Here is a 16575-nt window from a genome sequence, read left to right on the forward strand (position 1 = left end):
AAAAAACATCATTTCATTTCACAAGTGAACTGCTCGTTCATCGAGTGATCGGCAGTGTGTTTACACTGAAAGATATTCGTGAAACGACTGTTTTAGGAACGCTCCTTGACTATTATCTTTTTGTGTAAATCCAGCTTTAGTATTAGCAGCAAGGATGGATTTTATTAGAATAAAACCTAACTTGTAATATGTAGCATGAGAAATGCACACTAACCACAAGTGCTAAACAAACAAAATACAAAAAAGTGCTCAATAAAAAAAGGGCATATTAGAAAAATGGTACGGTTTCGCTCTCTTGATGTCTCGAATGAGCCATCCAAGGTCCAAAGGACAGCATGGTGGGGTGATGGGGGTATTTTGCTTGTAGACTACCCTGTCATGCCTCGTGCAAGTTCCCTTACCCAAGTGTGGTCCTGCTCTCACTAGTATCCCTTAATTCCCTCCCGGGGACGAAACGCGCGGGGGGTTTATTAAGGAACACTAGTGAGGGCAGGACCACACTTGGGTACGGGGGACTTGCAAGGGGCATGACAGCGTAGTCTACAAGCAAAATAACAACCCCCGCTCCCATGCTGTCCTTTGGACCTTGGATGGCTCGTCCGGGACATCAAAAGGGTGAGACCGTACCATTTTACTAATATGTACTAGTTATATTGAGGATTTTTTTGTATTTTGTTTCTTTAGCACTTGTGGTTAGTGTGCATTTCTCGCCTTTGCATGATACATATTAAAAGTTAGGTTTTATTCTAATAATATCCATCCTTGCTGCTAATACTATTGACTGATCAGGTTCCATTTGCTGTTTTCTACAGCATATGCAGCTTTAGTCACTAATTCGCCTATCTTCAAGTGGGCACAGGATCACACAAAATAAAAACCTCCAGCAGAAAACAAGCTCATTTGGAGATGATTTTAAAAGTACTCACTATTAGCTTCATTGATATCCTCAGTATAAAAAGAAAGCTTATAATAAAATAATAAATATAAAATACATTCTGTATAATACAAACAAACACAAATGGGATAAATATAAAACTGTAACAAATAGTCATCACTGGTTCTTTACTGCCAAAGTATAAAATCAATCACCTTGAAACTTGGAAAACCAACTGCTTAAAAATCCAGCGTGCATTCATGTTTGCTATTAAGATACGGAATGAATCTACAGTACAGAAGAGCTGTGTATTAAGCCTCTGTTTTTCGCGTACAAGTGCTATCTGTGAAAATCTTGTACCTGTGATAGTCCATGGGGTCATTCACGTGTCCATGATTTTTCACGGACCGAGTCGTCCGAGGAAAATCTCGGATACATCCGAGGGTCGGATCAAAACCAGCAATGCAAGTCTACAAGTCCGTGAAAAATCAGAAGGCACTCAGATGACAGCCAAGTGCATTCCGATTTCCATGGACTGTCAGAATGAAGACAGAGAAAAACTGATGACACTTGGATCACAATCAAAATAATTGGTTCATTTTCCTCATACGTGAGAAAAATGGACGTCTGAATGATGTCTTAATTGACATTTCTTATCCCTTATGACTGACAACTACAAAGTAAATGTTCATTAAGATTTAGTGAAGGGGCAATCATGGAATAGCTAGACCATACCAAAGGTGTCCAATGTCAAACACAGGCTGCCAATGGCAGATAGCTTAAAATCTGCTTATTCACGTGGACTCCTAATGGCTCTGATCTCAAATCTAACTATAAAGGTGCTTAACAGGGCACTAGAAGAATACAGTCAGGGTTTCATCAGGGATGGTTATTTTACAACCTGCGAAAGGACCGGAGAGTACTTTATATATTCCTGTTTCATATATACGAACTCTAGTTACAAATGTAGTCCAACAGGACTGAAAAATGTCTTTAGTCCCGTACTGTAGAGTCTGTAGACCGTTAATATAGCTTACAAGGCCAGACTTGGCTCCAGCTACTCCACTTAGTGGGTCCAAGAAAATGCTCTATTCTTCACCCTTTTATATCTATAGAGGGATCTGGGCTACGCTGCAGTGGTTCATGGGTTGTGACCATTGAGTAGATGCTGGCTGGTGGAGTGGGATGGCTTAGAATCATCAGCAAGCTGGTCAGTATCAGAAAATCAGCAGTCAGGGAGGTGTGTATGAATATAGGTGTAGTAAAGTCCAGGGGGTAGAAGCAGAGATGAAGGTAAAGGAGGTGTCAGACAGAGGTTCAAAACCAATAAGGCAACTGAAGGGTCAAATAGCATAATGAGTACAAGAGCCAGGTCAAAAATACACAATCAGGAATAATTGCTCCAGGAGTAAGGTAACAGCACAATAACTGGCACTGAAAAGGTGTCACATGGGGGCTTAAAGGGAATCTGTCACCAGATCTGAGAGCAGCATGATATAGCGACAGAGACTCTGATTCTAGCAATCAAATCACTTACTGGACTCCTTGATGTAGTTTTGATTTATCAGCAGATTATCACTAGAAGACCAGTAAACCTGCTGCCATGTAGTTCTCCATATTATGAGCTCTGTATAACCCAGCCCCCACTGATTGGTAGCTTTCTGCCTATGCACAGTGTATGCAGAAAGCTGCCAATCAGTGGTGTGGGCGGGGTTATACAGAGCTCACCATTCAGAGAATTGCTATATCTGCAGCAGATAAAACAGTTTTAATCAAATCTGCAGCACCCAGTAGACACATCATTGAAATAAGAGATCGGGTGACAAAAACCTGGTGACAGATGACCTTTTTGCTGCATAGCCAATTCATTATTTTAATATACAGAGTGAAAAAAACGGACTCAATTCAAAATGACACAGACTGCGGAGTGAGCTGTCAATCAATTTAAGGGGCGTGATTAAAGCTGTGCTGTCTGTGTAGTGAGCGGTCACTGTAACAGCTCTCTGCCCTTTCCCCCCCACAATAACTGGGGATAACATTGGACAAAATGCCTTACCAACACCAAATCAGATTACAAATGTGCTAGCAGGATGCAGCAGACCCCAGGATAAAGGTGGGGGCAGCACAGGTGCAAAATACTGATGAAAACAACCACTCAAAAACCTACTAATTTATGGAGAGGTGGCTGCCTTGTATGTAAAATGAACCCAGATGAGGCTTGTATAGGACACCAATTCACACAGATAGGTATGATGCACAGTTTCTGGCTTACAGCCTATTGATGATGCCCCATACTATTAGACCCAGTGGGCCGCCCAGTACTATGTAAGTGCACACCACAAGGACAGACGCCCTCAGTACACCCAACAAACACTAAATGTCTAGGCTACATCCTGCATAAAGATGGAAAATAATGTATAAGATAAAACACATTACATGAAGAATTGGTCGATATTTTGGCCAAAATATGTAAGCTCGCACCCCACGTCAAGGCTCCTCATACTTGCGAGTCCTAACACTAAAATTAAAAACGGCTAACATGCTAGTGCATTTGTAATCTGATTTGGTGTGTTGGGAAGGCTTTTTTTTTTCTGGATATTTCCCTCCCCCTAATAATTGGAAGCGAGCGGCTGCAGGGAGAATATAACGTCATTTTCTCCCTGAGGCCGCTGCTCCAGTAAGCTTGCCAGACATGGTGTAAATGCTTTTACCTGCAGATTACCCATATATCCGCTTGGAAATATCATTTTTGCAGGTCACAGGTTCCTTTCAGTAAATACTACTTCGTGGCATTAAACCATACACCTGAAGACCGATGTGGCGCTATTTTTGAAAGAAAGCAGGCATGTGGGTTTTTTTTGCTTTTTTTTTAAATTTTTTTTTGCACAATTCCAATAGAATTGTCTCTGATGCCACAATCAATTATCCAATGATACTATTAAATTGTGACTTAATTTGTTCCTTCATATTTCAGCTTTCATTCAAGAGTGGAGAGAGCGTGTGGCCAGTTATAAAAAATTGTGTCATAAGGAGCTCAGGATCAAGAGAACCTTCCTACAGAGTCCAGAGAGGGTGGATGCAAATGAAATCTTTCTGTGTCTGCCGAACGTGTATATAGAATTTTGGAGCCTTTGCTGGAGTGAAAATATGTAATTAGCATGCAGCATTGTTGTTGTATTGGTTGACATTGAGCAGACCATTTGGGCGGACGTGACAATAGCAAGAGAACAGATGCCTATAGATTCTTGGAGGCCCCTTTGGAAGTGTCCCATAGGGCTTGAAAACTCATAGGATGAAGAATTTGCACTATAACCTAATTTACATCACTCTCCAAAATACAACAGGATACATTTTCCAGGTCTTGAGGACTATATGTTTTTTTTTTAAGTCATTTTAATTTTGTCTACGTAATAAACGAATTGAAACCAGTGGGCAGTCATGTAATGGAGGGTCCTCCAGGGAGGTAGATGCTATGTGTGGCCTCTCTTCAGCTGCCAAATAGATTAGGGTTCGGAATGGGAAACTTTGCAGCTATTAAGGTGATGATCTAGCCCAAAGTAAATATGTTACCATACGTAGTCAATGTTCGCCAACATACCTGGAGTCCTACTTTTAAAAGTTGCTGCTTGTCTGCTAAATGGCCTCCACGGTCTCACACTACACCATGCACAGCCTATTCTGGAAGACTGTAACAACCCCCCTGCCTGTAAGGCTGCCGTCACACTCGCAGTATTTGGTCAGTATTTTACACCAGTATTTGTAAGCCAAAACCAGGAGTAGGTGATAAATACAGAAGTGGTGCATATGTTTCATTATACTTTTCCTCTATTTGTTCCACTCCTGGTTTTGGCTTACAAATACTGATGTAAAATACTGACCGAATACTGCTAGTGTGACGGCAGCCTAATAGTTTATGTCTGAGTCTTCCCTCCTCCACCAAGTTGCTTATCTTAATGAATAAAAAAAGTGTGACCAGCTCACCCAAAACCACTCCTGCTCAGTGGTAGCAATAAAGGCAGAGGGATATCCAGACGTGTTTTTTGGATGAAAAAAAATGCAAAAATTTTTTTTGTAGAATTGAATAAAAGAGAACATTCCCAGTACTATAGGGGAAAAAAATGACAGTTTTTACGACATGCTTCAAACTGAATCTCAGTCCTTACTCATGAGTAACGACTGAGATTTAATGATGAGTGAACATGCTGGGATAAGGTGTTATCTGAGCATGCTTGGATGCTGAGTGACTTTGCCATGCTCAAATAACATGTTTGAGTCCGCCTCGCGTTTCGACAGCTACAACACATGCAGGGATTGCCTAACAAATTGTGCATAAAGAGGTTTGTATACAGTATGTGGTGACTATTTTGCTTGCGGGCAATTGGTGCTTAAGAACAGAGGAACAGCAGCTTTTATAAGAGTGTCAGATAGGTGTGAGACTGGTGGGGTCTAACCTCCAGCACCCCCAACGATCAACTGTCATGTGCTCCGATAGCGTCAGTATATACTCTCTCTCTATATATATATACTGTTCACAAAAAAAAAGGGAACACTAAAATCCCACATCCTAGATATCACTGAATGAAATATTCCAGTTGTAAATCTTTATTCATTACATAGTGGAATGTGTTGAGAACAATAAAACCTAAAAATGATCAACATAAATCACAACTAATATCCCACGGAGGTCTGTAGTTGGAATGATGCTCAAAAGCAAAGTGGAAAATAAAGTTACAGGCTGATCCAACTTCAGTGGAAATGCCTCAAAACAAGGAAATGATGCTCAGTAGTGTGCGTGGCATCTACGTGCCTGTATGACCTCCCTACAATGCTTGGGCATGCTCCTGAGGAGGCGGCGGATGGTCCTCTGAGGGATCTCCTCCCAGACCTGGACTAAAGCATCCGCCAACTCCTGGACAGTCTGTGGTACAACGTGACATTTTTGGATGGTGCGAGACATGATGTCCCAGATGTGTTCAATCGGATTCAGGTCTGGGGAACGGGTGGGCCAATCCATAGCTTCAATGCCTTCATCTTGCAGGAACTGCTGACACACTCCAGCCACATGAGGTCTGGCATTGTCCTGCATTAGGAGGAACCCAGGGCCAACCACACCAGCATATGGTCTCACAAGGGGTCTGAGGATCTTATCTCTGTACCTAATGGCAGTCAGGCTACCTCTGGCGGGCACATGGAGGGCTGAGCGTCCCTCCAAAGAAATGCCACCCCACACCATTACTAACCCACTGCTAAACCGGTCATGCTGAAGGATGTTGCAGTCAGCAGATAGCTCTCCACGGCGTCTCCAGACTCTGTCACATCTGTCACATGTGCTCAGTGTGACCCTGCTTTCATCTGTGAAGAGCACAGGGTGCCAGTGGCGAATTTACCAATCCTGGTGTTCTGTGGTAAATGCCAAGCGTCCTGCACGGTGTTGGGCTATGAGCACAACACCCATCTGTGGACGTCGGGCACTCAGACCATTATCATGGAGTCGGTTTCTAACCTTTCGTGCAGACACATGCACATTTGTGGCCTGCTGGAGGTCATTTTGCAGGGCTCTGGCAGTGCTCCTCCAGTTTCTCCTTGCACAAAGGCTGAGGTAGCGGTCCTGCTGCTGGGTTGTTGCCCTCCTATGGCCCCCTCCATGTCTCCTGGTGTACTGGCCTGTCTCCTGCTGGCGCCTCCAGCCTCTGGACACTACGCTGACAAACACAGCAAACCGTGCCACAGCTCGCATTGATGTGCCATCCTGGATGAGCTGCACTACCTGAGCCACTTGTGTGGGTTGTAGAGTCCGTCTCATGCTACCACGAGTGTGAAAGCGCAACCAACATTCAAAAGTGACCAAAACATCAGCCAGAAAGCATTGGTACTGGGATGTGGTCTGTGGTCCCCACCTGCAGAACCACTCCTTTATTGAGTGTGTCTTGATAATTGCCAATAATTTCCATCTGTTGTCTATTCCATTTGCACAACAACATGTGAAATTGATTGTCAATCAGTGTTGCTTCCTACGTTTCCTAAGAAGTTTGATTTACTTGGAGTTATATTCTCCTGTTTAAGTGTTCCCTTTATTTTTTTGAGCAGTGTATATATATATATATATATATATATATATATATACAGTATATATATATACACAGCACAGACCAAAAGTTTGGACACACCTTCTCATTTAAAGATTTTTCTGTATTTTCATGACTATGGAAATTGTACATTCACACTGAAGGCATCAAAACTATGAGTTAACACATGTGGAATTATATAATTAACAAAAGGTGGCTACTTTGAAGAACCTAGAATATAAGACATATTTTCAGTTGTTTCACACTTTTTTGTTAATTATATAATTCCACATGTGTTAATTCATAGTTTTGATGCCTTCAGTGTGAATGTACAATTTCCATAGTCATGAAAATACAGAAAAATCTTTAAATGAGAAAGTGTGTCCAAACTTTTGGTCTGTACTGTGTATGTATGTATGTATGTACGTACTCGTATATATACAGGTCCTTCTCAAAAAATTAGCATATAGTGTTAAATTTCATTATTTACCATAATGTAATGATTACAATTAAACTTTCATATATTATAGATTCATTATCCACCAACTGAAATTTGTCAGGTCTTTTATTGTTTTAATACTGATGATTTTGGCATACAACTCCTGATAACCCAAAAAACCTGTCTCAATAAATTAGCATATTTCACCCATCCAATCAAATAAAAGTGTTTTTTAATAACAAACAAAAAAACCATCAAATAATAATGTTCAGTTATGCACTCAATACTTGGTCGGGAATCCTTTGGCAGAAATGACTGCTTCAATGCGGCGTGGCATGGAGGCAATCAGCCTGTGACACTGCTGAGATGTTATGGAGGCCCAGGATGCTTCAATAGCGGCCTTAAGCTCATCCAGAGTGTTGGGTCTTGCGTCTCTCAACTTTCTCTTCACAATATCCCACAGATTCTCTATAGGGTTCAGGTCAGGAGAGTTGGCAGGCCAATTGAGCACAGTAATACCATGGTCAGTAAACCATTTACCAGTGGTTTTGGCACTGTGAGCAGGTGCCAGGTCGTGCTGAAAAATGAAATCTTCATCTCCATAAAGCATTGACCCTGCCCTTGATGAAACACAGTGGACCAACACCAGCAGCTGACATGGCACCCCACACCATCACTGACTGTGGGTACTTGACACTGGACTTCAGGCATTTTGCATTTCCTTCTCCCCAGTCTTCCTCCAGACTCTGGCACCTTGATTTCCGAATGACATGCAAAATTTGCTTTCATCAGAAAAAAGTACTTGGGACCACTTCGCAACAGTCCAGTGCTGCTTCTCTGTAGCCCAGGTCAGGCGCTTCTGCCGCTGTTTATGGTTCAAAAGTGGCTTTACCTGGGGAATGCGGCACCTGTAGCCCATTTCCTGCACACGCCTGTGCACGGTGGCTCTGGATGTTTCCACACCAGACTCAGTCCACTGCTTCCTCAGGTTCCCCAAGGTCTGGAATCGGTCCTTCTCCACAATCTTCCTCAGGGTCCGGTCACCTCTTCTCGTTGTACAGCGTTTTCTGCCACATTGTTTCCTTCCAACAGACTTACCATTGAGGTGCCTTGATACAGCACTCTGGGAACAGCCTATTTGTTGAGAAATTTCTTTCTGGGTCTTACCCTCTTGCTTGAGGGTGTCAATGATGGCCTTCTTGACATCTGTCAGGTCTCTAGTCTTACCCATGATGGGGGTTTTGAGTAATGAACCAGGCAGGGAGTTTTTAAAAGCCTCAGGTATCTTTTGCATGTGTTTAGAGTTAATTAGTTGATTCAGAAGATTAGGGTAATAGGTCGTTTAGAGAACCTTTTCTTGATATGCTAATTTATTGAGACAGGTTTTTTGGGTTATCAGGAGTTGTAGGCCAAAATCATCAGTATTAAAACAATAAAAGACCTGACAAATTTCAGTTGGTGGATAATGAATCTATAATATATGAAAGTTTAATTGTAATCATTACATTATGGTAAATAATGAAATTTAACACTATATGCTAATTTTTTGAGAAGGACCTGTATATATATATATATATATATATATATATATATATATATATACAGGTCCTTCTCAAAAAATTAGCATATAGTGTTAAATTTCATTATTTACCATAAATGTAATGATTACAATTAAACTTTCATATATTATAGATTCATTATCCACCAACTGAAATTTGTCAGGTCTTTTATTGTTTTAATACTGATGATTTTGGCATACAACTCCTGATAACCCAAAAAACCTGTCTCAATAAATTAGCATATTTCACCCGTCCACTCAAATAAAAGTGTTTTTGAATAACAAACAAAAAAAACATCAAATAATAATGTTCAGTTATGCACTCAATACTTGGTCGGGAGTCCTTTGGCAGAAATGACTGCTTCAATGCAGCGTGGCATGGAGGCAATCAGCCTGTGACACTGCTGAGATGTTATGGAGGCCCAGGATGCTTCAATAGCGGCCTTAAGCTCATCCAGAGTGTTGGGTCTTGCGTCTCTCAACTTTCTCTTCACAATATCCCACAGATTCTCTATGGGGTTCAGGTCAGGAGAGTTGGCAGGCCAATTGAGCACAGTAATACCATGGTCAGTAAACCATTTACCAGTGGTTTTGGCACTGAGCAGGTGCCAGGTCATGCTGAAAAATGAAATCTTCATCTCCATAAAGCATTTCAGCCGATGGAAGCATGAAGGGCTCCAAAATCTCCTGATAGCTAGCTGCATTGACCCTGCCCTTGATGAAACACAGTGGACCAACACCAGCAGCTGACATGGCACCCCACACCATCACTGACTGGGTACTTGACACTGGACTTCAGGCATTTTGGCATTTCCTTCTCCCCAGTCTTCCTCCAGACTCTGGCACCTTGATTTCCGAATGACATGCAAAATTTGCTTTCATCAGAAAAAAGTACTTGGGACCACTTAGCAACAGTCCAGTGCTGCTTCTCTGTAGCCCAGGTCAGGCGCTTCTGCCGCTGTTTATGGTTCAAAAGTGGCTTTACCTGGGGAATGCGGCACCTGTAGCCCATTTCCTGCACACACCTGTGCACGGTGGCTCTGGATGTTTCCACACCAGACTCAGTCCACTGCTTCCTCAGGTTCCCCAAGGTCTGGAATCGGTCCTTCTCCACAATCTTCCTCAGGGTCCGGTCACCTCTTCTCGTTGTACAGCGTTTTCTGCCACATTGTTTCCTTCCAACAGACTTACCATTGAGGTGCCTTGATACAGCACTCTGGGAACAGCCTATTTGTTGAGAAATTTCTTTCTGGGTCTTACCCTCTTGCTTGAGGGTGTCAATGATGGCCTTCTTGACATCTGTCAGGTCGCTAGTCTTACCCATGATGGGGGGTTTTGAGTAATGAACCAGGCAGGGAGTTTTTAAAAGCCTCAGGTATCCTTTGCATGTGTTTAGAGTTAATTAGTTGATTCAGAAGATTAGGGTAATAGGTCGTTTAGAGAACCTTTTCTTGATATGCTAATTTATTGAGACAGGTTTTTTGGGTTATCAGGAGTTGTAGGCCAAAATCATCAGTATTAAAACAAAAAAAGACCTGACAAATTTCAGTTGGTGGATAATGAATCTATAATATATGAAAGTTTAATTGTAATCATTACATTATGGTAAATAATGAAATTTAACACTATATGCTAATTTTTTGAGAAGGACCTGTATATATATATATATATATATATATATATATATATATATATATATATATAGATATATACACATACACACACACACAATGCACAGGGGAGAGAACCACAGCTCTGTATATTATGTGATGGCTGCTGATGAGTGCCGTGATTTTTCTTTTCATTGCCATTTTCAACATTTAGGAAATAATAGTTTGTGCATTTTTGGCGCATTTTTCTCTATAGGTTTGGGGAGCTTGGAAAACCTCACATAAAAAAACACAGTTGTGTTTCATAACGTAGAATCAAAACTTGTAGCTGCGTTCACACGATGTGTTGTACAATAAAATCGCCATGTTTTTTGGAAAACTTTCAGTGAAAACAAACCTCACGCAGCAATACTATACTAATAGAGAAAAAATGCTTCAAATCTGCACCAAACACTCATCAAAAAAGGGGAAACTAGAGCAAAAGCACAGAGAGGATTGTTATTGTGTATTGTGGTGCAGACACCTGCAGATGGAAAGCAGCAGAACAAATGTAGCATTTGTGCTACGTGTGAACAAGGCCTGGGAGGTTTTTTTTTTCTGTTTTAGATCTTAAAGAACGCTCGGAGGGGAAAAAAAGTGTGTGCCATGTCTCCTGACGGAAAATGCTCAAAACCAGCCGCTGTTTTTTTTTTTTTTTTTTAAATCTTCCAAATCGAATTAAAATTTTTTCAAAACATTTCAGAAAAAAATCCCCTCCAAAAGTAGGAGCTTTTCCTGAAGCAGTTTTCACCAATCCAAGTGTCATATGGGGCAGTGCAACATTACAGAACTGGGACCCCAGGAATAGCGCCACCTTGGTCTGCTTCTGGTATTGCAGCAGTCACTTCTGGTGGAAGGAGCTGCAGTACCAGACAGGAACATGCACAGCAGTGGAGCTTACAGTCCCTCTGGTACTAAGGGGTTAATAAGCTGCACCCACACAGTCTCCCGGTATTTCCCGTCCTGTCAGTCCGGTGGCCGCACACAGAGCTCAGCACCGGCCGCTGCGTCCTGACAGACGGAACCAATCTGCCGGGGGAACGCGCTGCGGGGGAAGAGTGTTAGCGGCGCACCGACAGAGAAGAGATGGATGACCAGGGCTGCCCGAGGTGTAAGACCACGAAGTACCGCAACCCGTCCCTGAGGCTGATGGTGAACGTGTGCGGCCATACCCTGTGAGTGCCTGCGTGTAGGCGGGAAGATAGGCCCGAGCTCCGTGCAGACTGAGTGCTGCTGTCAGCCAGTGCTATCTGATGTGCATGGCCGCTCTATGCCAGTGTACGGGGAAGCCTCAATAAAGCGAATATGTGCGGCTTGTAAAATCCACACCTAAAGTTTGCAGCAAAGTATCAGTCAATGACGTATTCATGATCCCACATTAAAGGGTCTGTGCACACGTTGCAGATTTCCTGCGGAGCTGCAGCTTTTTTTCTGCGCAGAAACGCTGCAGATCTGCAAGTGATTTACAGTACAATGTAAATAAATGGCAAAAAAATGCTGTGCTAGTGGATGGAAAACGCAGCAGATTGCAAAAAGGACCATGTCACTTATTTTGTGCAGATCTGCTGCGTTTCTGCACCCATTCCATAATAGAAATCTGCAGGGGGAAAAAAAAGGAAGAAATCTGCACAAAAATCTGCAACGTGTGCACATACCAAAAAAGGTGCAGATTCTGACCTGCGTTTTCTGCTAAGAAATGCAGAATCTGCACAGAAAATTCCACAGTCAAATCCGCAACGTGTGCACATAGCCTAACACGCAGCTTGTGCACACGATGCGGATTTGTAGTGTTTCTGCAGCTCCAAAACCGCAATGGATTACTACTTAAGAAATGTTAATGACAATCCTGAAGTGTTGTACACATGATCTGGAAATTTCCATCCTTGTTTTTCAGCGTTTTATTTTCCACAGCATGTCAATTCTTTTTGCAGAATTGCAGCGTTTCCTCACCCTTTGAGTCAGTCAGATCTGCATCCTGTGCACATAGCCTAAAGGGGTCATCCAGGATGAGAGCAAAGGATTTTTTTTTTTTTTTTTAAGGCCGCAGTGCCATTTTGGTCAGCAGGATGACTGGTATCGCAGTTCACAGACATAAACGTAATGTTAATAGTGTATAGGATTTAGCCACTTCAATATTTGGCTTTCCAAAATGGGGTGGAAAAGGCAGGACACTCAGCTGAATGCTTCTGCCTCTTTATCCAGCAGTAAGATTCAGCACCCCAACCCCTGTGATCACAACCTGGTCAGTCAGAAATCAAGTGGTAACCATAAAACATTCCAAATGGAGCATTTTTTTTTTTTTTTTTAGGGTCACCGGTGTTATCTTCAAATTGCAGCCATTAGGTATGGCTTTTTCCCAGGTGGATTCCCATAAACTTTTCTTTTATGTTTAAAAAAAAAAAAAAAAAAAAGCCTTGGGTGTCAAAGATTTCACCGGTGGATCCCACCACTAGCACCAGTGTTTCAGGGTGAACACCAGAGATCTTGATCATGCAGATCACACTGCTGCCACCAGTTTGTCACAGAGATGCAACTTCGCTGACTGCAATTATCAAGGCAATTACACAATTGACTGACAAGTGGTGGATGAGCCCACGGCTGCTTCCACTACTAGGCGGGGTATTGGGGAATTCACAGTGAGCGTATGGTATATACACCTCTGATCCCAGCTCATGAGATAGATATGTAATCTATCTTAAATGTTACAGGTGGCATATGGCTTCAGGGGTGTGATTTGCAGAGCAAGAGGAACAGAGCTATTAAAGTTTATAAATTTTAATCCCAAAAAAAGGGCAGTCTTTATAAAAAAAAAAAAAAAAAAAAATATGTACAAAGATTATTCAAAATGGGAACAAGACAATTCAGTATATGCAATCACATAGAATCAAAGGGCTACCAAAAGAAAAAGTACTAAACCTGTGGAAATGGCTCAGAGCTTAGTGGAGGGAGAAAAATGGTCAGAACCCACAGGCTTATATGGGGGAGGGAATGGGGGGGTTGGCCGTGGGATGTACTAAGTCTTTTATAAAATTATGAGATCCCCAACTGTCATGATATCTTCGCCCCTGGAGGTTACAGGCGGGTGATACAGTTGTCATGTTTCTTATCATGATTTTACCCTTCTAAAGAGGTGAAACATGGAATTAATAGCATCATCCATCTGTCCAACATTCAGTTGGAGGGATTCTGCCAGCCTTACAGTGATGTGAGTGAATGTGTTCTATTCATCCCTTCGCCACAATGCCATAAATATAGCTCCCATGAATATTGGATATTTGCAAACCCCAATATTCATCACTGGCCACTGGTTCCAAAAAGTGTGCGATCAGTGCTATGTACAGAGGTAGCTCTTGTCTTTGAAGTGTACTTCTCTGCCTAAACAAATCCAAGTCTTGGTGGCTGGTTCTCAAAGCAGATCTCCTGTTGTAATTACCTGTTCACGACAGAAGGTCCTACTTCAATGTACGTTGAGGTGTCCTTATAAGTTTGTGCCAAAAGATTAGTAGACGGAAATGAAAAAAAAAATGTAGTAGCCTAGCTGTGACATACACAAGGCCGCTTTCAGACTATCTGTGCCTGTATTACAGCCACAAGTCCCAGTCAACCATGCGTCTAATGACATGATCTGAGAGCATGATAGGTCCATAGGTCAGCTCGACACTTGCAGCCTTGTGTGAAACTGGCTTGAAAGAAAGCGAGGGCCTAATGGCAAGAATTCATGATTCCCCAGTTGTTGTATATTGACACATGGTGGATCTATTGCAAAAAATCTTAGCAGCTGAAAATCTGCTCACTATATCTGAATAGGGCTGTGTCTGCAGAAAGCGCATGGATGTCTGCAAACCCAACTCAGAATTGCAATTGAAAGTAAAACAAAAAAAAATCCTGTTACACTTTGCCTTCCATTAGTCCATATAGATTTTCTTTCTTTGAAGCATACATCTATGTTAAGCGTTACTTCCATCATTGATGTCTTCTTCTAGCTGTGGCTCCTTGACTTGTCATTTTTTTTTACTAGAACACCTGTGTTACCCAGTCTAGAGAGGATTCCTCCTCAATTAGGTCACTCTCTTCCCGTCTGGTGCCAGGCGTAGCGTCACTCATGAAAACCACACTGGCGGCCTCAGCATCTTCTGTGCCGTCTGCAGGTTCAGCTGCTGTGCCCTTGAAGCCATGGATGTTTTGAAGCCTTAGCAGCTGAACCAGCAGTCTTCAAAGACACAGAAAACAGGCCCAAGCAGCAGACACCAGTGTTGAAAGATGCCAAAGCCGGCTTTTAACCTGAAGTCAGTAGTTGAACATGTGTGAGACCACCACAAGAAGTTACTCTATTAGCCTCGTTATGTCTGGGGAGCTCAAACAATTTACTTTTATAGTCTGCTTTTTATTTCTGTTTCACTGAACATTTACGTTTTCACCCTCTCACGTGTGCGTTCTCTTTTTAGTAGTTTATTGTGTGTATACAGTGGGTACGGAAAGTATTCAGACCCCTTTAAATACTGTTCACTCTGTTTCATTGCAGCCTTTTGGTAAGTGCAAAAAAGTTAATTTTTTTTCTCATGAATGTACACTCTGCACTCCATTGTGATTGGAAAAAACAGAAATGTAGACATTTTTGCAAATTGAGCCGCCTTGGGAAAGATGCAACAAGTTTTTCACACCTGGATTTGGGTATCCTCTGCCATTCTTCCTTGCAGATCCTCTCCAGTTACGTCAGGTTGGATGTGAACATTGGTGGACAGCCATTTTCAGGTCTCTCCAGAGATGCTCAATTGGGTTTAGGTCAGGGCTCTGGCTGGGCCAGTCAAGAATGGTCACAGAGTTGTTCTGAAGCCACTCCTTTGTTATTTTAGTTGTGTGCTTAGGGTCATTGTCTTGTTGGAAGGTGAACCTTCGGCCAAGTCTGAGGTCCAGAGGATTCTGGAAGAGGTTTTCATCCAGGATATCTCTGAACTTGGCCGCATTCATGTTTCCTTCAATGGCAACCAGTCGTTGTGTTGTCCTGTCCCTGCAGCTGAAAAACACCCCATAGCATGATGCTGCCACCACCATGTTTCACTGTTGGGATTGTATTGGGCAGGTGATGAGCAGTGCCTGGTTTTCTCCACACATACTGCTTAGAATTATCACCAAAAAGGTCTTTCTCCATCGCCACATTGGGGGACACAGGACCATGGGTGTATGCTGCTGCCACTAGGAGGCTGACACTAAGTAAACCAAAAAAGGGTTAGCTCCTCCTCTGCAGTATACACCGCCCACTGGCTCCGGATAGAACAAGTTCATGCTTAGTGTCCGTAGGAGGCACACTGGGGAATGCTATTCAGACCATTCTTTATTATTTTAATTTTTTAGTTTTAATTTTTACTTTTTACCTATTTTTCACAAGATGACTGGGGCGACAAACCCTTTCAAGGGGCTGATCTCCCCCAAACAGGCGAGCACGGCGAGTGTCGCCTCCCCGTACCCTCTCCTGTGACATGGGATGCCAGGCCTGAGCTATTTTTGGAGCGACGGTTCCCTTCAGGGCGCCAATCTCTCTGCACCAGCAACAGACGGGGACACGGAGTGTCGCCTCCATGTACCCCCCTCTGAGCCAGGCCACAGCCGGACACAGCCCTGTGAAATCCTAGTGGATTGAACCCATAGGATACACAGAGGCTCCCTCCCCATGGCGTCCGCTGTACAACCACTGAATGAACAGTGGTGCTGCATGGAGCTGGACGGTCCCTCTCCACCTCCCCATCAAAGGGGATGGTGGATTGAGGGTTCCTGCACCGTCCCCCTGCATTACTGACTTTGCAGCAGAGTGGACCTCTGCTCCTTGATCCTCCAGCTTCAGTGGTGAGTTTCGGCAGGGGGGTGGGGGGGCTCCCAAGCGCATCGTGGGCCCGGACGCTTCTCCCGGCTGGGCACATCTAATTTAGTCCCCGGCTTCGGCCTCGACAAGGCCACAGGCCGAAAACTCCGCCCACAGCGCGCATCACGCCTGA

At 43.0% G+C, this 16575-nt stretch overlaps 1 protein-coding gene across 1 annotated transcript in view; it reads left to right on the plus strand.

Annotated features, from left to right (window-relative positions):
* Positions 1-11416: 11416 nt before the first annotated feature.
* Positions 11417-16575, plus strand: part of MNAT1 (MNAT1 component of CDK activating kinase) — a 161367-nt gene continuing 156208 nt past the window's right edge. The window contains exon 1 of the mRNA XM_077265553.1: positions 11417-11760. Coding sequence (XP_077121668.1) covers positions 11672-11760 — 89 coding nt within the window. The 5' untranslated portion in view covers positions 11417-11671. The remainder of the gene's footprint in view (positions 11761-16575) is intronic.

This window comes from Ranitomeya variabilis, chromosome 1, assembly GCF_051348905.1.
Source record: "Ranitomeya variabilis isolate aRanVar5 chromosome 1, aRanVar5.hap1, whole genome shotgun sequence".
Lineage (NCBI taxonomy): Eukaryota > Metazoa > Chordata > Amphibia > Anura > Dendrobatidae > Ranitomeya > Ranitomeya variabilis.